The sequence below is a fragment of the Nyctibius grandis genome, chromosome 14, assembly GCF_013368605.1.
Source record: "Nyctibius grandis isolate bNycGra1 chromosome 14, bNycGra1.pri, whole genome shotgun sequence".
Classification (NCBI taxonomy): domain Eukaryota; kingdom Metazoa; phylum Chordata; class Aves; order Nyctibiiformes; family Nyctibiidae; genus Nyctibius; species Nyctibius grandis.
In genome coordinates, this window is record NC_090671.1 from 12,924,157 (window position 1) to 12,947,122 (window position 22,966).

Here is a 22,966-nt window from a genome sequence, read left to right on the forward strand (position 1 = left end):
CTGCGGAAAGTACTTCCTTGTACCAAGAGAAAAGGTTGCTGAAAGAAACGAAACTGAGAAGTATGGAGCTGGCCACGGTCGCTGCTGTAGCTCAACTGATGTTGCCACTCAGTGTGGCAGCAGTCCCTGAGGGACACGGCTGGGTGAGCCTCTCCCAGCTCTGCTCCACCGCTGCTGTCGATACGAGGTTCTCCATAGCTTCATGGAAAGGCTGAGAAGGATGTAAATCTCCCAAGCCGGCAAAGACCTCGATGTAACTTGCAGGATGAGACCAGCTGCTTGCCTTGCCCATAACACCAGTACTAACACTAACGCCTTTTAATGTGGAATGCACTTTATACATAGAACTGGTCAGGAAACGAGACTTGTGTCTCGCTACACTGCCCAGAGCAGTTGCTTGTAAAACTGTGAGGTCTGGTTTGTGATGTGTCATCGCGGAAATCTTAAGTCATTATGAGACTGCTACGGAACTAAAATAAGTAATAAAATACCTTATAAATGTGTTTTCTGGAGATACAGCAACTTGTGATTCTAGTTAACTGCTTTACAGTCTATTGTTAATCACAGGAACCGAGAGTCATGGTTTTTACTGTGGCATGTATGAAATTTGATTGTGATCAGGTTGGGGGGGGGGGGTCACAAGGCATTGGATGAGCATGTTGATTCTAGGCTTTTTCAAAGGGACCCTCACAAATCTCCTCTTACAAACCAGGGAGCTGTGCTTGCCCTGTCGTGGGCATCCTTGGTGAGCTCTGAATGCTTCAGGCTTCCCCTTTCACTGGTGCATCCCACTTGCAGCAAGAGCAGGCACTTGGCCCTGCAGATACTCCCAGGTGAGCGTAGAACAAACACAATCCACGGTTCTTGCAGACATGTGCCAATGGTCCCGATGAGCAGCTGCAGGTAACACCGGCTGCCCTGACCCTGCACCCACGCTGCTGTGGCTGGGTTGCTTTTTGTTCATTTAAGCTACTTATGTTGGAGCAAGGCTGCTGGTCACCCTGCCTGCCAGCGAGGGCCAGGAGGTGCTTATATGCAGCAGAAATTAATGCGCTGCTCTGCCCTGGGGAGCTGCTCGCGCTGGGCAGGGGGTGGGTCTGGCCCCAGCGCTACAGCCACATCGATGGAGACGACGGCATAAATACAGACCTATACACACAAGTAGGCACATACATAGATGATAGAGATGTGTGTGTGTATCTGTCTCTCTCTTAAAAATATGCAAACAAACATGCATATATATGAAAATATATACATATATACATAGGCACACACAGAGCCATACACACATAGATACATATAACTACACATATCTACAATCATAGAATCATAGAATGGTTTAGGTTGGAAAGGACCTTAAAGATCATCTAGTAACATGACTCGTGTGTGTGTGTGTGTATATATATATATGTATCTATAGATCTATTTATGCACATATATACCTAGATACATATAGACATGACACCATAACTATGTATATCTATATCTACAGCGATATATATGTGTAGATAATAGATATACATGTATAGAGCTAGATAGTTGTGGCTACACAAATACACATACATATGTATGTGCACAGGGGAAAAAAGCACATACACACTATATAGCTTGATACATAGCTCTATAGGTAGCTATAGAGCAAGATCTATATGTGTGTGTGTAAATCTGTATGTGTACAGGTATATGTACATACAGATATATACATACACCCATATATCTCTCTCTGTGTGTGTGTATATCTATATCTATATCTATCTATATCTATTTCTATGTATCTCACTACATCACTATATACACACACCCACCCCCAGACACCCCCAGGCCTTGGTGGGTGCAGGCCCTTGCGCTGCCGCACCATCCAGGGCTGACTTGTTTCACCCAGCAAAGCCCCAGCCCTGGCCTCAGCCCCCTCCCCACCGCCACCCTGACCAGGCACCACAACACATAGTTTAAATATTGCTTCTTTAATCATCTACCTCATGGTAGTAGCTCCAAGGGAAGATATAGCTGACAGGAGTTTTCTTCTGCCCCCGTGTCTCAATAATTCCTTATTGCTGCAGACTTCTCTAGCCCCGGCTCCCGTAGGCCACGGTTAGATTTAGTTCTGCTCATTATCTTAAATATAAAACATAATGCAACTGATCTCCCGACATTGCTGTAGTCATAAAAAATAGAAAAGGAAAAAATATATATGTTTGTATCCTTATTGCCAGTGTCTGCTAGTAACTGCTTTTTCCCTTACAAAAGCCGTGCTCCTCGTGCCAGCTAAGGCTCACACCTCCCTCTACGCCGAGGGCCGATCCCTCGCCGAAAAAAGTCAAATTATTCCTCAGGCTGAAAAAGGGGAATTTAAAAACATGGTTGCAAGAAAAGCCCAACAGTTTCCTGCTTTAAAACCAGTTCACAGTTCTTCGAAAGGGTCTGAGCAGTACAGTAGAGAGCTACATTTACTGAAAACTTCTAGTGCTGATAAAGTTGAATAAAAAAAATATTAACCCAAACGAACCCCAAATTAAATTAAACCGGGAGAGCCGGCTGGCAGGCCAGGAGGAGGAGGGCAGCCCCTGCCCCCAGGGAGCCGTCAGGAGCACCCCCCCAGCTCTGCGGATAGGAATCAAGTGAAGAAAAAAATAAAATAAAAATATATAATTTTAAAAAAACATCCAGTTTTCCAGGCCAAGCGGTGGGGAGACCCCCACGCACAAAGGCACGGTAGCGCGAAGGCAACATGATCTTCTAGAAGTTCACCCCGTGACGGGGGTACGGGCTGGCGTCAGGCTGAAACGAGGGGGGGGATAAAGGGAGATATCAGTCACTCGTGCTGTGACCATGTCCCCACCCTGTGCATTTTACCCCCCCGGGACCCTACCTCCCCACGGCCGGGCTTCTGGGCCAGGGGTGGCTTCTTGAGGATGCCTCGTCGGGGGGCTGGCTCTGGCTTTGCCTCTCCATCCTCCGCCGTGTCGTAGGCTCCGGCCAGGGCGTAGTGCTGCTTCCTCAGCTCGCCCAGGCGCACCCGCTCGCCCTCCAGACGCTTCTCCAGCTCCAGCACCTTCACCTGCAAACACCCATCTTGGTCCCTGCGTGATCCGCCCCCCCCCCCATCCCCAGTGCCACGCTGCAGGGGCAGAAGAAGGGACACCCCCTCCCCCCCTTGTACAGGTCTGGATCAGGATCTCAGGTAGCAGCACCGAACCCACCCCCATGGCCATACCTGTGTTTCCATCTCTTCCTTCTTCAGCTTGATGAGGGACATGCCTGAAAAGTCCATGGTGTCTGTGGGGAAAAAGCGGGGGGTCCTGCTGAGCACTGCCCTTCCCGAGGACCCTCACATGCCAAAGCAGAGTCAGATGGACACCTTGGAGTGTTCACCAGGCCAGAAAGAGATTTAGGGTGTTTTTTTCTCCCTTTTCCTTGCAAAAATCTCACCTTTCTCCTCAATCTGCTCTTGCCCCGACTTGGTGGAAGCCACCACGTTGGCCGCCATCTCGTTGACGTTGCGTGAGCACTCCTGAAGCCGGCCCAGGTTCCTGCTGCTCTTATCAGCTTTCACCTGCAAAGAGCATGGGGACGGCTGTGGGTCCCCACCATGGCATCTCCGCACGGGTGCTCACCAGCTCGGGGGAGCCCCCAGGCAGCCACGTTCTGTGTGAGAGCAGACACTGAGCACGCCACGTCAGAACGGCCCTTGGGCGTAAAAACCTGGGGGTGGAAAGGACAGACGGACAGATGGACATGTTTATTCTTGATGATCCCATCACAGCCAGACAAGGTGACCCCTGCAAGGCCCTTCAGCCCCAGGACACCAAACCAGCTCTGCTCCCACCTGAGCCAAGCACACATGGATAACCAGCACCAGTGAAGACAGCTATATTTTTTTTTTAACCGTGCTCTTAATTTTTAAAACCATCTGCTGTAAAAAGCAGTTTGGATCCTCCTCCCCCCAACCTACATCCCCGTTTGCTCACTGAAACCTCTACCCATCACTTTCACCCACACCACCAGGAAAGGTGGCAAGGACCAAAATCCATCATTCTCAATGCTGGCTCCTGCAGGTGCTTATTGGGGGTTTCTCGTTATTATTAACAGTTTCTTTACATAATCAGCTTGACAGGAGGTTTTACACATCTTCATTTCCCAGGCAAGCCCTGCTAGGTGTGGGAAGATTAATGGAGGTGAAGACACATGGATTAAAAATCAGACTGATTTAAAAATAGTAAGAGCTTCCCTTACTCCCTGCGCCGGGAGGAGGCCGCAGGGCTGGCGGACAGGGCGGCCCCGAAAGCAGCCGTGAGACAAAACCATGGGAACAAAGTGACCCAAAGGTTGGCAGCCTGGGTGCAGACAGCCCTGCTGGGACCCTCACCTTGGAGGCAGCCACCAGCTGGGCCGTGCTGGCGGCGATTTCATGGGAGCAGACGATCAGTTCTTCGTATTTGCCCGTGTGCAGGACAACTCTGTCTGCTGACTCTCTGCATTACGGATCAGAAGGGAGATGGTATTAGAGATACTCGCCGTGCAGGTTATTTATCTCCTGTTATACTCTGAGAAATCAGCATCAGACTTTGAACCAGCAGCTTTGTCTGTAATTATTTAAAGCTCATTTACAACACAAACTACTCAAAGCCCAGATCAAGGAGTTTTGGATGGGTATAAAATACCAAAGGAGGCGGGATTCATAGAATCACAGAATGGTTTGGGTTGGAAGGGACCTTAAAGGTCATCCAGTTCCAACCCCCTGCCACGGGCAGGGAAACCTTCCACCAGACCAGGTTGCTTCAAGCCCCATCCAGCCTGGCCTTGAACACTGCCAGGGAGGGGGCAGCCAAAGCTGCTCTGGGATTGTGTTTCTGTAATGAAGTGGATAAGATTTTTAAAGCTTTGTCCAAAAAAGCCTCCATAATTCCTGCACGGGTATGGGGATACCCTGTCCCAATCCCAACCACCCCGTCCACAACCATCTGAGGAGCAACCAGGACACCAAGTATTTGATTGTGGCAACTTTCACACTTTGCAAACAGGGAGGAACTGGCACTCCCCATTTCGGTGACCGTGTGCTCCAACACGGGCTACAACGCTCTGTAAGGAATTAGCCATCATGCTCCACGCAGAGTCAGCAGTGGGAGAGGCTGCATTATCGAGCGATGGAGAAGCACGGGCTGGCCCCAGACGCAGCACACGGAGCCGTGCCCGGTGAGAAGCCCCCCACCACGGCCGTGGGAGAGGTCCCTACACGGGGGTACCTACACGAGCTGCGTGGCTCCCCAGCCCACCGCCTTGGAGGCAGAGATCAGCCCTTCGGTCCAGCGGGAGTTCTTGGCGTAAAACTCCTGAGTTGTTGCTGCCCCCTGTTGTTATGAGAATATTATGGCCTGTATTAACTTGTTTCTAACATGCAACAATATATAAATCCCTAAATCCATATAAAATATCCATATAAAATATAACAATATATAAATTCATATATAAAGCCATAAATCAAGGGATTGGCAGCATTGCTGCGTCCTTCAGGCCGCTCTTACTGGCCCGCTTAAACACAGATTGAGAAAACTCACTTTGGAGGCCCAAGTCTGTGAATTTGGTCTGGGGTTGACACACACAAGTCTGGGCTGTCATCTTTAGATGGACGAGGCTTTGCAAAGGCGACAGCGATGTGTGCGGGTAGCACAGGGCTGAGCAGCCCGTCTCCAGCGAGCGGGACTGACAGAGTACGGCTAACACGGGAGAGCACAAAATTCACCTGGTATTTCTGCAAATTGTGGGAAACACTCCCATATCTCCTGTCGGTGCAGAGAGACCAGTGTAGGGGAGGACTTACCCGGCCGCTTTCTACTATCTCCTTCTGTAGGTTCGTAGAGGTCATTACAAGAAGTCTAATAGCCTGGAACGAAGGAGAACAGGTTTTGGTGTTTGGTGGAGATTTTCTAGAGAAGGACTGATGCTGCCGATGGTGGGAAGGTAGAGTTTTGCACAGTGTCGATGCCCCAGCCTGGTTTCTGCAGTACTGACCTTCATCAGGTCCGTGCAGGAGTTCAGAATCCTGTAGGGAAACAAGAGAGAAGTATTCAGCATCCTCCGATGCCGTGTCCAGGGAAGCAGGCTTTGGCCTCATTTAGGAAATGGGTCTTTTTTGGAGACCGGCCAGCCTGCAGGTTACTTCTAAGCAGCCCACAAAGCACCCGTGAACAATTGGCTCAGACGTGCAAGGTGAAGGTCCACCCTCCTAAAGAGCATTTCGCGCTCAGCATCAGGACGATACAGCACCGGGCTGCGCAGGCAGCTTTGGAGGAAAGCACAGCCCAGGTCGGTACGGGCACGGGACAGAAACCTGCCCACGGCTGCCACACGCCACCCCTCAAAACTCACCGCTCGTTCACTTCCAGCTTCACACCGGAGCTCTCGTTCCTGGCCTGGCTCATCATCTCCTGATGGGAAACACAAGAGGAAGGTTGGACGCCAGGTTGCTGCGAGGGCGAGCAGGGTGGAGGAGAGATGGACACTTTGCTGCCCCAAGGCACCAAAATGGCCCGTCCTGCAGCTTCGTCTCACCTCTATCCGCCTGACGGCATCCTCAATCGCCTCTGAGGTGGAGGCCATCTCCTTCTCAACCATGTCCCCCAGCTCCTCTTGCTTGATGTCTAAGCTCTTGGGCCTCAGCTCCTGCCGGAGGGGGCAGCAGCCACCAGGAGGTTTTGGGCAGAGGGAGAGAAGGAAATATTTGTAAGGAATAACACCAAACCAAGGTATTCGACCCCTTTTTTTCCCCCGCTAAATAAATAAAGCTGCAGGAGCAGCATTCTGCAGACCGTGAGGGCGGAAGCACAAGTGCCACCAACTTGCAGCAAACACGGCACAAGGACATCAGAGGTAAGAAATTCCCCAAATCAAGCTGACAAAACTTGATCATGGGAGCAGTTTCAGCAGGGCAGGGCTCCACAGGGCTCTGGAGAGCTGAGCGCCTTTGAATTAACAGCGGTTTAACGGCAAAGACTAATGGGGGCTTCACAAGAAAAAATATCTGAAAGTTGGGGAGTTTTATTCCACAGGGGTTACTGGGATCAAAAACTTCAGCTGCTCTGAGGGTGACTGTCTCCACGCACCACCAGAAAGGGTCTTGGTGCTTGAAAGCTGAGATGGCTCAAGGAAAGCACCAGAAGTTGCTGGTATGGGGGACAAGCCACCCCAAAGTGCTCACTCCAACCCAGCGTCTCCTATTTCAGCTCTGGACAATGCTAAAAGCCACATTTTTTTTTTTTTTTTTTTTGGAAAAAAGCTGTCCATCGCCTCCCTGGGACACAGCCAGAAAGCTGTGAGCAAACAAACATCCCACCCAGACAAACAGAAATAACATCCTTCTGCATTAATTGCCTGCTTTGATTTTTCCTTCAGGAAACACCAACGCCAGTAAATAGCCCACCCTGCCAGCCCCGCGCGGGAAGGTGGGTGCGCCGGGCTCCATCTCCTACCTGGGCCAGCTGCAGGACCCCCCGCAGCGCCCGCCGCACGTCCCCCAGCTCGGCGCGCTCCAGCATCTGCTTGTCCTTCAGCTCGCCCAGGTAGTCCAGGCTCCGCTGCCCACAGTCCCGGCACATCTCTGTCAGCCCTGGGGAGAGGATGGGTTGGTGCCAGGCCCCTCACGGGGCAGGGGCATCCCCCACCCCAGCCCTGTCACCCTCCTCTTCCTTCTCCCCTTGCCCACAGAGATAGAATCACAGAATGGTTTGGATTGGAAGGGACCTTAAAGATCATCTAGTTCCAACCCCCCTGCCACAGGCAGGGACACCTTCCACCAGACCAGGTTGCTCCAAGCCCCATCCAACCTGGCCTTGAACACTGCCAGGGAGGGGGCAGCCACAGCTTCTCTGGGTAACCTGGGCCAGGTTGCAGATGATGCCGAGCATCGGCAGCATCCAGCAGATTTCTTGCAGAAGAGCATAAATTGGTTTCCAGGAGCAAAGCAACGTGCCTGGCCCAGGAAGGGCCACCAGAGGGGAGGGAATGTCGGGAAGGGGAGCACGGGGAGCTGGGGGGATTGTGCTGTCCCTGGGGAAGATCTGCCCCATATCCAGCATGGCCACCCCAAAAACAAGCCCCACAAGCATTAAAACCCCCCAACACCCACTGCATCCCCACACGGCACTCACGGTCAGCATGGTCGGTGGGAGCAAGGTGAGACGTGGCGCTGCCGTTCACGATGGTGTCGGCCGTCAGGTGTGCGAAGAGGGCCAGAGCCCCCACCAGCCCCGCGGCATCTGCCGGCGAGAGGATGGGGTCAGGGACTCGGTGCAGCGACCCGCCCTTGAAGGCGCCCAAGGACCCGTACAAGAGCTTGGCGAGGTCAGCATTGGCCCCTCCAGCTTGCAGGTTGCTCCTTGAATGAGTGCATGGGAACCCACCAGCTCCACCCACCGTGTCCCTCCGTCACCAGGGCATCGCCTGCTTGCCAACAGCCCCGAAGCAGCCGGGGGCTGCTGGATGTATAAAAAGAAAAGCAAGCTGCGAGCAATGCCACCGGTCCCCAGCCCCAGGTACCTGCCATGGAGGCCACGTACTGCGCGTGTCCGTTCTCCAGGGCGTCCGTGGACTCCAGCGCTGCCTGCGCCCGGCTGAGCAGGTAATCTGCAATGAATTGAGCTTCGTTAGCGCAGTCAGGCTGCCGAGGGTCTAAACGAGCAGGAGTGCTGACTTCACGGGGCACCACTGAGTGGAAGCCAATGTGGCTGGGGTCCTTGCAGCCCCGGCTGGGGAGCAGCACTAAAACCTGAGTCATTAAAGCAAAATAGTGCTGAGATCGGAGCTAAAAATGTACCCCCGGGAAGTCAGACCCCAGCCTCCTCGGGTGTGGTGTTTGGTGGGAAAAGATGCCTGGGGGTAGTGGAGATGCAACATTTTGTGTCTCAGAGGGAGAAGGGGCTGTGGGTCACAGCCCCCGTGGTCCAGCAGGACGTACCTGGGGAGCTGGTGCAGCGGACGTGCAACGGGTCGTCCAGCTTGGCCACCGCGTCACGGAGGATGTCCTCCGCCTCCCGCACTGTCTCCTGGAGGATGCCAAACTGCTCATCCAGCAGCTTCTGCTGCAGGTTCTGCTCCTGATTGCTCTGCAGGGCAGGAGGGACATGTGGGTGGCACAGCCAGGGCGCAAGACCCCCCGTCGCCATGGCCCTGTCACCAGCATCTCCCCTGAGAGCCCGTTTGTGGATGGATCCAAGCATCCCATTATAGCTGGTGCAGGTCACATCCCACCGGCTACATCAGCGATGGCCCCCAAGCACTCAGTATCCCCGAAACATGCCTCACCCCGGTGAGCAGAGGGGCACCAGGCTCCCACCCAGCACCATACCTTCTCCAGGAGCCTGCCGTGCAGCTCCCGGATCTCCCTCGTGGCCTTGTCCACCTCCTGGCTCAGCTGCAGCTCCTTCTCCTCGACGAGGCCACATGCAGAGAGCAGCTCACGCTCCTTCTCGCTCACCGACCGCCTCAGCACCTCCTTTTCGGCATGCAGGGCCTCCACCTGGGCGCTGAGCTCCGCGCCTGCCTGCCAGCGGGGCCAGGAGACCCCCGTCACTCACCTGCCACCGTGTCGCGAGCCCAGCGGTTATGCAGGAGGGAGCTGAGGACATGCCCAGCTCATGACACCGATGGGGTGGACCCGTGTTCAGCCCCACGACGGCTCTCTGGGCTGCTGTTCCACCGGGGTTTGTGATGGGGATCTGGGCACATCCCACGACCCCGGCCCCGTACCTGCTTGGCGTGGCTGAGTGAGTGCTGCGCCTGGTCCAGCTCGTCCCGCCGGGCGTCCAGCTCCTGCCGCAGCTGCTCCATCTGCACGCTCTGGTCCTCCAGCTGCAACCACACACCCGCCCCGGGGGCTCAGGGGCTGCTCCGGCCCCGCTCAGCACCGGCGCACGGCCAGGACAGCAGGAACGAGCCCTGCCGCGGTTTGCAAGAGGGGTTTTCAGGGTCTTGGGGTGTGGAGGGGATGTCTCCTGAAAGGGCTCCTTTCCCCAGGGCAGGAATTTCAGGAGCAGCCCCCAGCTTGGGCCCTGGAGTACAAAAGCACCCAAACCCATCAATTTGTATCACGGCATTTTCTTGGGGGAAGAAATGGCAGATTTGGGCAAGAGGCACACATTAAATAACACCCTCCTGAGGAGCCAGGGCAGTTCCTTCCTTTGGCCCCCACCCCCTGCACCCAAACTGTGCACGGCCACCACGTTTCCTGGGCTGGGAAGGGCTCGGGGCGGCGCTGGCTCACCTTCATCTCAGCCTCCCGCTTGACCTGCTCCACCTGAAACGCCAGCTGCTCCTTGACACGGGCCACCTCCTCCTGGCTCTGCTGTGTCACCGTCAGCTGCTTGGCGGTGTCGGCGTTCTGCGTGGGGACATGGGGCTCACCGGGTGTCCCGAGGGAGGACCCTCGCCACCGCCGTGCTCGTTCTGCCCAAACCCTGGCTCGAGGGGTATCTCGGAGATGCCTTTTTCATGGCACCCAGAACACTGGTCATCAGTGGGTGTGAATCCCAGGGGTGCCCCCGCCCAGTGCTCGGAGGTCGCTGGGTGCAGGACAATGGGACCCACGCGTGGTGGGGTTGGGCACCCCGCCGGCGGTGGCAGAGGGACGAAGGCAGCGGTGGGTCCCTGCCTGGCGCAGGCAGCAGTGTTACCTTCCTCAGGAGCTCAGCGTGCGTGTTGATGAGCTCGCTGTGCTTCTCCTTCAGCTTCGTGTAGCGGATCTCAGTGGCGTTGGCTTTCTCTGGACGGGGTGACAAAGCGTCAGCAGCCGTGGCGCAGGCGTCCCGCGGCCCACGGCCGTTGCAGGGCACCTACTTTCTGCTTCGGCGCAGAGCCGCTGGGACCTGTCGCTGTCCTGCTTTGCCCTCTGCAGCCTCTCCAGTTCATCCCGCAGCTGCTCGTTGTCCACCAGCGCCTTCTGCTTCTGCTTGCGCTGCTCCTCCACTTCGCCCTCCAGGCTGTTCACCTGCGCCTTGAGCTGCGTGATGTACCGCTGCGCCTGCGGGACACTGCCATGTCACACAGCGCCGATGCCAGCAACGACTCTGCCCTCCCCAGCACCCCTACACAGGTGCCCAGCTGCGATTTGGGCTGCACAGGGAAGCTCGCCCCTCGGCCCCTGCAGCCGCTCTGTCCCCTCTGCTAACAGCATGCGACAGGTCTCACGTGCCTCCATCCCATCTCCATCAGGAGTCAGGTCCTGGCCCTGGGAGAGGCCCCCAAACACAGCCCTGGGTGTCAGGACCCCGCTCCTGCTGCATCCTCTTGGGGTTTCCACGCTACAGAACCACAACACACCCCGCTCTCCCGCACCGGCTGCTCCCTGGCTGAGCTTTACCTCCAGTTTGATCTTCTCCATCTCCGCCCGGAGCACGTCCACCTCCTTCTTCAGGCTCTCGATCTGCGCGTCCCTGCAGAGAGAGGCAAGTTGGTCCCACGCAGCAGTGGCTGCCCTCCCTCTGCCACCACGGACCCCTGTACCTGTCATCCCGAACGCCGTTGGGTGGCCCGAAGGTTTGCTCGAATACATCCGAGGTGATCTGGGGAAGACCGAGGGTGCCCAGCTGAGCCAGGCTGCGGGTGCCTGTGTCCCCGTCCCAGGGTCCCCATCCCATCCCTGTGCCCCACCTGCGGCTCCGTGGTGGAAGTCGTGCTGATCTCAATGAGGTTCTCTGGCTCCTCGTCCTCGGGGGCTTCCTCGGGGATGACAACCACCGGCTTCACATGCTCAGCCAGCGCAGATGCTCGCAAGAAGTTCGGGGGGCTCTGCAGGGACAAGAAGTCGTGGGGTTTCAGGGACTGCCTCAGGCAGATGGCCAAGGGGAGGGGGGCAGCCATCCCCGTGCTGCTGAGATGGACGCAGGTCCCTCCGCAGTGTCCCCAAGACGCCGAACCCATCCGTGGGGACACCCCGTGCACCCTGAACCCACAGATGCTCTAAAGCATCATGTATGACCGAAATCCCACCGTACCTCTGGCAGCCGGGGGATCTGGATGAGCCGCTTGAAATACAGCATGTCGGATGCCTTCTTGAAGAAGTTCTTGAGGCTGGAGAGGGGGGAAAGAGAAACTGCTCGCAGGGGACGTGGCGGGGCTTGGCAGGAGGGAGGGGACCCCCCCACCCCACCTCACCCCCGGGTTACCTGCGGAACTGCTCGTGGAAGCGGTCGCGGTGGCCCTGCAGCGTGTCGGCCGGCAGACCTGCGGCGATGGCGGGGACAGCCGGGACTGATCCGGGGCTGCAAATTTACTCACGCGCGCCCGGATCCCTCCGGCTGCAAAAGCCAGCGGGGTAAAAGCCAGGTGGGAGCGGGATGTGAGGGGTCAGGACAGGAGTGGGGTGTCCCCATCCCTGGCACAGGGACCAGGGATGCGGCGCAGGGAGAGGCAGGTACAGGAACCCCGAAACACCCGCGCGAGGCCCTTGGCACTACGCTGCCCAGCAACCCCACACAGGGGGCTGGCGGGCCAAGGCACATCGGTTTGAATTCATCAAGGACAAGTCCTCCTAATTCCTTCATCTGGGGTGTCTACGTGGGATGGGGCGGGTCCTTAAAGCCTGGCTGGGACACGGGGACGTGGTGACGGACACCTCCATCCACACAAGCCTGATCCCCAACCCCAGCCAGAATCCCGACCCGGGAAAAGACCAGCGCGGGGCACATCCCCAGGACTCACAGGCGTGCAGCTTGAACATCAACTTGACGGCGTAGTGGTAGAGGTGGCTGCAGTCCTGGATGACCTGGATGAGGGGGGCCAGGCGGCACTGCACCGCCGACATCTGCGAGACCGCCATCGAGGTGGTGAGCTGCCTGAAAACTGAAGGGTTGAGCATGGTAAGGCTTTCAACAAAGGCAAGTGTAGAGTCCTGCACCTTGGGAGGAATAACCCCATGCACCGGTACAGGTTGGGGGCTGATCTACTGAAGAGCAGCTTTGCAGAGAAGGACCTGGGTGTTCTGGTGGACAACAAGTTCCCCATGAGCCAGCAATGTGCCCTTGGGGCCAGGAAGGCCAATGGTATCCTGGTGTACATTAGGAAGAGTGTGGCCAACAGGTCAAGGGAGGTTATTCTGCCCCTCTACATGGCCCTGGTGAGGCCACACCTGGAGTACTGTGTCCAGTTCTGGGCCCCCCAGTTCAAGAAAGATAAGGAATTACTGGAGAGAGTCCAGCGAAGGGCTACAAAGATGATCAGAGGCCTGGAGCATCTCTCTTATGAGGACAGGCTGAGGGATCTGGGTCTGTTCAGCCTGGAGAAGAGAAGACTGAGAGGGGATCTTATCAACACTCACAAATACCTCAGGGGTGGGTGTCAAGGGGATGGGGCAAGACTCTTCTCAGTGGTGCCCAGCGGCAGGACAAGGGGCAATGGGCACAAGCTGAAACATGGGAAGTTCCATCTGAATATGAGGAGGAACTTCTTTACTGTGAGGGTGCCAGAGCCCTGGCACAGGCTGCCCAGGGAGGGTGGGCAGTCTCCTTCTCTGGAGATATTCAAAACCTGCCTGGATGCGACCCTGTGCAACGTGCTCTGGGTGACCCTGCTTTGGCAGGGGGTTGGACTGGGTGATCTCCAGAGGGCCCTTCCAACCCTTAACCATTCTGTGATTCTGTGAGGGGCCGGCGCCGTGTTTGCAGAGCCATCCTGCTCCGGGCGACTCGGCTAAATCATTAACCATGAGGGATGTGGCTTTGACAGGACATGAGGTAAACGCCGAGCTGGGAACAACCCCACTCTGTGCAAGAAGAACACCTAAAGGGAGCGTGGTGGCAGAGGGGAGGGGTGCTCAGCTCTGTCCCTGATACCCCGACCCCAAAAAGGAGGGGTTTAACCCCAGGACGATGCACAGGCAGGCTGGCTGCCCTCAGGAGCTGCCGCTGCACGATGCAGCCGGGGATGGCGAGGGGTTTTGCTCCGCTCTATTTAATCGTGCGAGCAGCTGGGAGAGGATTCAGGGCAAAGGATGGCCCTGCCGGCACCACAGCCTCGCCTGCCCTGGCTCGGAAACGGATCCCTTCCCTTGGCAGAAATCCAGCCAGCGTATCCACTCTGGCTTCCTCCCCGCTCAGCTTTAAAGTATTTATGAATATAGATTCTCTGTATAACTGGGTCAGGAGGAGAAGCGGGAGGCTGCCGGGAGCACAGTCTCTCCCCCTGTGCCCTGTTTTCCAGGGCAGCCCTGTGTTCCTGACCCACGACAGAGGAAGAAACCGCCGCATTTTTAAGCCATCTAAAAATTCCTGGAGAAGGAGGTGAGAGAAGCAAACATGCGCAGAGGCCTCCAGCCCCCCCGCCCCGAGGTATTTCAATGAGGGGAAACGAGTATTTAGAGAGAGGTACAGCCCCATCCTCTGCTTCAGGGGGATAGAAAGGATCTGGGTAACTCATATGATTAACGTGGTCGTACCAAAAAGAAATAAAAACCTGTTTCAGAGCAGCACCACTCTGAAAGCACCACTCTGCCTTGCTCAGGTGGGCTAAAACCAGCCACGTTCCTTAAATATTTTCCTACAACGGCCTCTACAGAGCATCAGCTGGGGAAGCTGGCTGAGAAACAACTTCAGAAATCTCACGGGAGGAGGAGGAGGAAGGACCCGAGCCTCCAACCTCAGCCTCCTCAGCCTGAACTCCATTCTCAACCAAAGAGCAAAACTATTGCTCAAGAGCCCCGGGGCGAGCGGGAGGGACCTGCCACCTCCTCACCTGACTCCGACAGCTTCAGCTCCCAGTCCAGGTAGTCGAACAGCTCGACCGTCAGCTGAAAGCTGCCAAAAAAACACAAAACCCTGTGAGACATCCTTGCTCCGGCCGCTCACGCTCGCTGCAGGTCTCCGTGCCAGCAGAGGCTCCGATTGACACGGATCTGGTGGGTTTGCTCCCTGCATTTACACTCCTCACTGCTCGGCGGGTGCGCGAGGAATCAGGCACCATCCAGCCAACTTACAAAGCCCCAAGGGCTGCCCTGGACAAGAGCCCCTTCGTTCGCAGGACGCTGCCAGCCGGGCAGCACGGAGCCCGCAACCATGCACTGGGTGCTTTGCTCCTGCCAGGACACTCACATGTTGTTCACGTCTGTCCCCGCGGTCTTTTCCAGCACCTCGTCCGACACTTCGAGGCCTGGGGGGAACTCGGGGTGCTTTGTAAAAGGAAACAAAAAAACCCAACAGTTGCTGCTATTTTTTCTGATGCGGCGCAACCCGCGGTGAAGACCCGTCCCCCCGGCACGGCGCGGTGCGGAGGCGGCCGAGCCTCTCACCTTGGCGTGGAAGGAGATCTTGGTGAGGAGGAGCCTCGTGTAGATGCTCACCAGCTGCCCGTACCTGTCGTGCAAATGGCCCTGCCAGAGACACGAGGGGAAACGTGGTGAATCCGGAGCGATGCGACTGGATCTGGCAGAGCCAGCCCGCGCCAGCCCTACGGCTCTCGCCCTCTTGCCCTTCACCGTGTGTGTAACCATCACCCAGCGGGGTCAGAGGCAACGGGTTATTTCAGGTGGGGCTTTGCCCTCTTCATGCCCGTGATGCTTTTCAGCACCCACCCAAAAACCCCCAGGATGGCACAAATCTCCGCTTCGCCCCGCTCACCCACAGATCCCCCGTCTCTCGGATGTTGCTGCGGTACCTCTGGCAGTCCTGGAGGACCTGGGGACAAGAACGGGAGGGACATGGCACGGTGGTGCTGGCACGGAGCTGGGTGAGCGCCCACCTGCCTGCCCTGAAGCTGGGGAAGGGGATGGATCTGGCCCCTGACACCACTCCAGCTTTGGGAAAAGAAGTTCAAGCCCTTCAGGGGCAACCAGCGGGAGGGACGTTTGGGAGGGGACACTCACGTTGGGGTGGCCGTCGCGCAGGACCTTGTGCAGGACATGGCAGAACTTCCAGCTGAGGATGGCGCTGCTGGGCAGGGGCAGCCCGATGGCGTAGGACCAGAAGGTGAACGCGCCCTTCTCGTGGTGCGTCCCCAGGATGATCCCTTCCTTGCGGTCAAGGCCAACGGGACACACACGGGAGCGGGGGACAGGCAGGGCTGGGGACTATTCCTGTTCCACTTGCATTAAAAAGGGGACACGCACCAAGTGTCCCGCAGGCACAGAGATCAGTAGCGTGATGCTGCACCCACAGATAAAACCCCCATTTGTTTTTTTTCTGGTGCACCTTCCCCTGCTGCAGACCACACCAGGGCCCTTTATGTTTTATTGCCCAAGAAATGCAATTTTATTGCACTGCCCTTCTTTGCATTCCCACTGACAGATGACCCTACAGGACATCGTCCCCCAACCACATTCTGTGCGGGTCTCCCACCTCCCAAACCTCCCGTGGCTCCAGCCCCGCGGGGTGAAACCCCTCCTGCCTCGGCACTGGATCTCCGTCGAGCCGAGCCGAGGGAAAGGATACGTCGGGCATGTTTCTCCTTCACTGGCGCTTCCTGCGTGTTGATGGCTTTGCTGATGCTGATGGCCTGCAAGAGGAGAGAGCGGCTGTCGGACACGGCGTGACCCTCGTGGCTACCCCATCCCTGCCCAAGTGAAGCGCTGGCACTTTTGGGGAATACCCTGAATTTTATAACACATTTGTCACCTCAAAGCCATTTGTGACACATCAAAATAAGCTTTTTTATCTGCAAAGTGGCCCATTAATACCCCCCCATCCCCAGCACGATCGGTCGGAGACGGGCCACTACCGACCGCGCTGCTGATGCTCCCGGCTGTCCCCGTCCTGGGAAACATATTTTTGCAGCCTGAACTCAGCGCTGTGCCCGGGGAATGTTAAAGCACGACAGCGAGATGCCAAATTCCAGGGTTGTTTGTCTAATCACAAGGAGCCTTTGAACCAGGGGGTGGTGGGGTTGTTTTTTTTTTGACAACGTTGCTGCATGGAAACAGCTCGTGGGGGAAAACGCAGCCCCCAAGCAAGGAGGGAGCGGTGGCCACGATGCTTATTTCCACAGAGCAAAAATCCAGAGGAATGGGATTATCAGAGGAGGATTATCTACATTTCAATGTGTTTGATCACAGCACACTTTAAATTATGAGTTTATTCCAAAAGACGACCACAGACAGGAGTCGGTTGTGTCTCCCGCGTGATGATGGGCTGCAAAACCGAGTTGTTGTGATTGATGAGGATCTTCCTCCTCCTCCTCCTTCTCCCCAGGTCCCTGCAGACTCAACTGAGCTGCTTCGCCCTCACACAAGTGCTCGGTCTGTGCCCGTGTCCACAAGCTCTCAGTCACCGGCGGAGGAAAAATGTCCCAGCTGGTAAGGCAGGAAGCGGCCCCGCCGCCGGAGCTCGTGCCGGAAGAGAAAACGGTCCCTCCCTGCAGCCCCACAAGCCGTAAAAACCTTATAAAAATCTCATCTCCCCTCTCGGGGAAAGCACCTGCTTCGACACGGCTGCTGGTCCAGGGATGCTTCTGAATCAAGGTGCTTTCCCACGGGAGGAGGAACCCGACGCCGGGTTATCGAGCGCTCCTGACTTATGCAGGAGGAACCTGCCGCCCTGCTGAAGGGGCGATGCCAAAGGTGTCGATGCACCAAATCCACCCCCAATGAGCCCAAAACGGTTGCACCCACGAGCTGGGCACAACAGCAGCAAAAACACCGTGAGCGCATCCCAAAAAGTGATCCAGCCCTGAAATGCTGAGCCTGGTTGCTGGGAAAAGATGGGCCAGTTTTGCCTTTCCTGCACCAGGGAAGCCCCGGCGTCACCCCGCCATGTGGGGCCATAAAGCAGCAGCAGAGTTAAGCTGGCGACTTGCTGTAATCCTCTTATCCCCGAAGGTTAACGAGCCTGGAGCGCCTGGGAACAGGCACTTGTAGCACAGCTGCCTCTCCCAAAGCACCCGGCACCTCCCTAGGCACCCGAAAACCTGGAGCCAGTGGAGAGGCTGCGCCCTTGACCACGGCTCGGCCGGCGAGGAGATGTGCCATGAGTCCTCAGGGCTGCCAGCACCTCCCAGTACGACACCAAAGTGATGGTTTATTGATAGATAGAAAAGTTTATCATGTGCCGGAGATCGACAAGCCGACGGTTTTGCAAGGCAGGGCTTGGAAACGCACCTTGCAGTGAAGAGCTGCTAAAGGGGTTAGTACATCTTATCGAGGTGCTTTGCACGAGGGGGAGCAGGGCAGACACATCTCCCAAACGTGGATTTTCGCTGCCCACCGTGTGCGGGAGCAGCACAACGTGCTCGTCCCAACCCATCACACCTGCCCCAACCCATCACGCTCGTCCCAACCCATCGGTGGGAGCCAGGCTCAGCCTCCAGCTCCATGGGGCTGGGAGGAGGCGCAGCCAGAGGGGTCAACGAGGGCAGACCCCCGGGAAAGGGGCTCCCACACACCCAGGGATGGGAGCTCGGCCGCCCAGTGCTGCCTGGCAGGCCGGGAAGAAGGCTGGGAGCCAGCCGGCCCATCCCAAAACCAGGCTGTAATTCCCATTGGGGCTGGTGGTTTTACTGCGTTTATTGCCCATAATCTCATTTCCAGCCCAACCAGCCACAACTCAGTCTGGGAGCTGCCGGAGAGGCTGGTTTCATCCTTGGTGATTCAGCACAGAGGTTTCACCTGAGCTATTTCACATCCAGCGCAGAGGAGCGGCCCCAGGCAGGGGCAGCCCCCAGCCCACCCGCAGCACTGTCACGACGGAGACGCCGCGTCCAGCGTGGTCCCAAATAAACCATGGTGGCACCGAACCAACGCCAGTCCCTCGGGGCTGCTGGCTCAGGGGTGCTTTCGCCAGCTCCAAACCTCAGGCTGGCCAGGAGGTCCCCAAAAAGGGGATGGTAGGACCAGGGATGGGCACGGGGCGATGCCGCAGCCAGGGACACGCATGCCTTCAGGATGTGCCTGCCAGCTGCCTGGCAAAGCTGGGCCATGGAGGACAGCTCCCAAACTGGGAGATTCACCCTCAACCCGGCCTCTTGGGACATCATCAGCACATGCGGAGATGGGCAGGTCCCGGTTGTCACTGCAGGCACACAACCAGCCTGGCAGGAACCTTCAGGCCACCTGCGGATGGTTCCCCATGGCCGGGAGCGGCGCAGCCCCAGCCCCGCTGGCGGGGGGGTCTGAACCCCAAAACCTGCCCGGCCACGGGCTGCGGGAGCCCACGCGGGCGCAGCCTGAGCGCCTCACTCACAGCCCTCACGTACCAAGCCGGTGACTAAAGCCACGATCAAAGCACCCAAATGAAGGAGCGCAGTTTACATCCACCCTTTCTTTCCAGGCTGCTTTTAATTACGGCGTGATCCTCCCCGCCCACGGCTCCCCGGAGCCCCGGCAGCCCACGGGGCCGCAATCCCCACCCGGCAGGTGGATGCCGGCTCCCGGCACGACGTCACGGCAGGGAGAGATTTTTTGGCAGGCGGACGTGGAGCTGGAAATCTCCCCGGCCGGGCGGTGCGAGGGCTGCCAGAGCAGCTGAACTGCCAACGGCGGCTCCGGAGTTCCCTTCCTAACGCTTCTCCTTCCCCAATGACACCAAAAAAAGCACCACTCGGCAGTCACACACACTGTATTCCCAGCAGCTCCAGACCTCAGTGGATTTTTAACCTTCTTGTTTAAGAAAAAGCAAAATTGGCTGCAGGAAAGGGCAAGTTTTGCCTCCTACCAGGCTGCAGAGCAAGCGCCCACTGCGGGACAGCGGCTTCCCACCTCCCACGCGTGGCCGCTCCGAGGGGGACATCTGCATCACCCCCACGCCAGACCTCAAAAAGCATTTTTGGGGAAAGCAAGTGATCTTCGTGTCACCCACGAGCACCCAGGATCACACTGGGGCCAGCAACCCCTGTCTGCACCCGCAGGCATCGCCTCGGCCTTCGCAGGGAGAGAGGAGATGGGGCGCTCGGTTCGGCAGCATCGTGCCAGGGTGGTGAGAAATCCTCGGCCAGCGAAGTCACACAGAGGGGACGTGCCACCTGCATCCCCGTGATACAAAAGCGACTGGTGGCCGTCTCTGCAGCTGCTGTAATTAGACGTAAAAGGCAGATCAATACCCCCGGACTGACATCGGAACAGCTTTGCTCTCACCCGAAGCGCTGCTACGGGAAACCGTGTTAGGATAAAGCTCCTTTAGGACAGTTTTTCAGCAGTTACTAGAAAAAAGGGTCAGTTCAGGTGGTGAATGTGACCGTCAGCCAGCGAGGCCGGGGTTTAGCTCTGACAGAGAGCGACCACCCGCTCACCCCGTACACGGCTCTGCCCAGGGCACCTCTGCGACCACGAGCGAAGTCGCACCCGTGCAGGGCCCAAATCCCACTGAAAAGCTCAAAAAGCCGTGGAAGGGTGGGAGGGAGGAGGGACGCGCTCCCGCCCGGCTGGCACAGGCTGCCCTTCGGCGCACGAGGCAGCGCTCCCGCCGCGATTATTTATCAGCGGTGCCCAGCGGGACGACTGAAGGAGACGCGTCCAGAAGGAACCGGAATTGCCGGTTTTCTCGTGTCGCTCCCCAAACCCAACCAGCTCCGTTTCCCACCAGGCACGGCCGAGTGGCACCGTGACCCCGTGAGGCCCAAAATCGCCACCTGCCTTCACTGGCGCTCTCCGGGGTCAAACCAGCCCGGGGGCCAGGGAAGGACCAGCAAAGCAAAGGGGAAAAATACCTGCAAGTAATTTGCAGCCTGCAAAATCAGAGGGGTCAGAGCACGCGTGCCGGGAGGGTGCGATTATTTTTGCTGGGGCAGCGGGCGGGCCCGTCCCTCTGTCCACCCCTGTCCACCCCTGTCCACCCCTGTCCACGCTGTTGCAGTAATTAATTTCCCATAAGCTGTACGCCAGCCCCAGCGCCCCTGAGCGTTGCCCACCCCGCGGGGGCCACAGGAAGGGTGACAGACACCCCTGTCTGAGCCGGGCACCGCGGGGCACAGCCGCCTTCGGGCTTCCTTTTCACCCTGCCACCCTCCCCGGGGCCGGGCACCCCGACCGCCGCGGGGAGACCCCACGCGTGACCCAGAGCCGCGGGGGGGGGCGGGACACCCATCCCCGGTGCAAAACAGCCCCCGCTTTTGTCGGGGCCGGGACCGGGGGCATCGCAGGGATGGGGGTTACCGGTGCGGTGGGCACCGGGGGGCAGCCCCGGGCTCCTGCCTGCGGCGGCCCCCGGGCTCGGCCGCGCTGCCGCCGGCACGGCCGCGGCCATAAAACTTTCGCTGTTTGCTCAGGGCCGTGTTTACCTGCCGATAAGGCCCCGCGGGGTGCGGGGAAGGACACACACCGCCTGCCCGGGGCTCTGCTGCCCGCCGGGGCGGCGGCGCACGGCGGGGACCCGGCCCCGGTGCCCGGCCCGGGAGCGGCGAGACGCGCCGGTGCCCACGCGGGACCGGCCCGGGGCCGCGGCGGGAGGAAGCGGTGGGGCAGGCGGGGGCGGGGGAGCGTGCGCCGCGCCGGCAGCGGGGACAGACAGACGGACGGACGGACGGACGGCGGCCGCGCCCCACCGGGGGGTCCCCGGCGCCCGGTGGGGTCCCGTCCCCCCCTTCCCCCGGGAAGCCCCCGCGTGCAGCGCGCCCCGAGGCGCTGCCCCGCCGCTCCCGCGGCGCTCCAAGCCGGGACCGGAGCCGGGACCGGCGGACCGGGGCACCTCCGCCCGCCTCCGCCGCCCTTACCTGGCTCTTGTCGAACTGCTCCCGCTCCGCCTCCAGGCTGTGCCCGCCGCGGCGGCTCAGCACCCGCGCCGGGACGCTCTTGATGCTGTTCATGGCGGGCCGCGCACCGCGCACCGGGCTCCGCGCCCCGGGCAGGCACCGACCGGCGCCGCCCGCCGGCTCCTCCCGGCCGCGCACTGCGCTGCGCTGCGCCCGCGCACGAGGGCGCCCCTGGCGGCCGCGCCCGGCCCCCGCGCCGCCCCGCCCGCCCCACGCCCACCCGCGGGCAGGTGGGAGCCCGGCCCGGCCCGGTGACACCCCCGAGAGCGGCCGAGTCCCCCCGCCCCGCTTTCCCCGCGGTGCGAAGGCATCGAGGCGCTGCCCTAATTCCCGGAGCACCGGCCGCGGTGCCGGAACGGCGACAGACGCGGCCTGACCTTCCCGCTCCTGCCCCTTTCCTCTTCTAGGTCCTGTCTGTAACGGCACAACAGGCCCCTTCGCCATCCTGCGCTGAACAAACCCTGCGAATACACACACCACACGTTTAAGAGACTCACAGCTCCATTACTACCCGCTCCTCAGTCTTTAGAAACACTCAAGGAGCAGCGAGCACATCCAGCCCTGCGGAAAGCGGGGCCGGCGCTGAACAGGAGCTTTGTTTTCTTTAATAATAACTCAGTACGAGAACACAATAGCAAAGGCTTGGCCTGGAGTGTTTGTAACGCTTCCAGAAATAAGACAGCTGCGTCGGAGGTGGCTCTAGTTTCGATACCAGCCTCAGAGCAGGTAGATAATACAGCCAGTCGCTTAGCGCCTGAATAAATCAACCGCAATATTCCCCTTCTTCCCTCCACAAATCCAGGGTACCCCGACACAAAATCCAAGGGCTCTGCGGACCCTTGGTGCGTGGCTTGAGCTCAGTTTTCCATATCGATTTTAAAGCCAGCAGCAGAGCACTTTAAATTCCCCAGGGGGTTCAGAGCGTTCACCCGCTGACGCTAAACACGTTTAAACCAGAAAGCGCAGCTCACGCTGGGAAGTTGCACCAATTTCTCTAGGTCTTGACCTACGGTACAGCCGCTGGACAGCCTCAGGGTGAGCATCACGGTACTGCCATCAGTGGCTTTTCCGGGGGAATTTTTGTCATACCCACAGCAGCACATTTTGAGGATGGAGCCTGGAAAGCGTCTCTGCAGGCAGGAATCAAATGCGCTTTAAAGGCTTGTGGAAACTTATAGAAAACCTGAGCAGCAGAGATCCCCACTGTGGGTAGTGCTTGTGGGCGGGGAGGGAAAGAGTTTGGAGGACAGCAGCTATGATCAGAATTGGTTGACTAATTTTGAGGCAATTAGTACACAAAGGGAAGCAGGCT

At 58.1% G+C, this 22,966-nt stretch overlaps 1 protein-coding gene across 2 annotated transcripts; it reads right to left on the reverse strand.

The window, feature by feature from the left end:
* Window positions 1-1,963: 1,963 nt before the first annotated feature.
* HIP1R (huntingtin interacting protein 1 related) lies at window positions 1,964-21,728 on the reverse strand. 2 transcript variants are annotated; one of them, XM_068412262.1, is made up of 32 exons: window positions 21,616-21,728; window positions 16,410-16,473; window positions 15,845-15,987; window positions 15,600-15,656; window positions 15,272-15,352; window positions 15,075-15,151; window positions 14,719-14,780; window positions 12,691-12,831; window positions 12,156-12,213; window positions 11,985-12,060; window positions 11,641-11,778; window positions 11,494-11,552; window positions 11,351-11,423; window positions 10,828-11,011; window positions 10,665-10,753; window positions 10,256-10,372; window positions 9,742-9,843; window positions 9,341-9,535; window positions 8,951-9,098; window positions 8,533-8,619; window positions 8,145-8,252; window positions 7,467-7,603; window positions 6,550-6,660; window positions 6,367-6,425; window positions 6,010-6,040; window positions 5,819-5,881; window positions 5,248-5,348; window positions 4,367-4,472; window positions 3,430-3,553; window positions 3,215-3,276; window positions 2,870-3,058; window positions 1,964-2,778 (listed from the first exon to the last, which is right to left on the reverse strand). In XM_068412262.1, the coding sequence occupies exons 1-32, from the start codon at window positions 21,706-21,708 to the stop codon at window positions 2,737-2,739; spliced, it is 3,177 nt and encodes a 1,058-aa protein (XP_068268363.1). In that variant the 5' UTR covers window positions 21,709-21,728; the 3' UTR covers window positions 1,964-2,736. The 2 variants fall into 2 exon arrangements, with proteins under 2 accessions (XP_068268363.1, XP_068268364.1); XM_068412263.1 differs by lacking the exons at window positions 1,964-2,778; window positions 2,870-3,058; window positions 3,215-3,276; window positions 4,367-4,472 and having other exon boundaries at window positions 3,475-3,553.
* Between the last annotated feature and the right edge of the window lie 1,238 nt (window positions 21,729-22,966).

Bases quoted from the DNA above. Each gene is read 5' to 3' on its own strand.
- HIP1R (XM_068412262.1), bottom strand. From the start codon at position 21,708: ATGAACAGCATCAAGAGCGTCCCGGCGCGGGTGCTGAGCCGCCGCGGC. The intron at 12,214-12,690 runs GTGAGTCCTGGG...CCATCGCCGCAG, and splicing joins GATGTTCAAGCTGCACGCCT to GTCTGCCGGCCGACACGCTG. The intron at 2,779-2,869 runs GTAGGGTCCCGG...CCCTCGTTTCAG, and splicing joins AGAAGCCCGGCCGTGGGGAG to CCTGACGCCAGCCCGTACCC.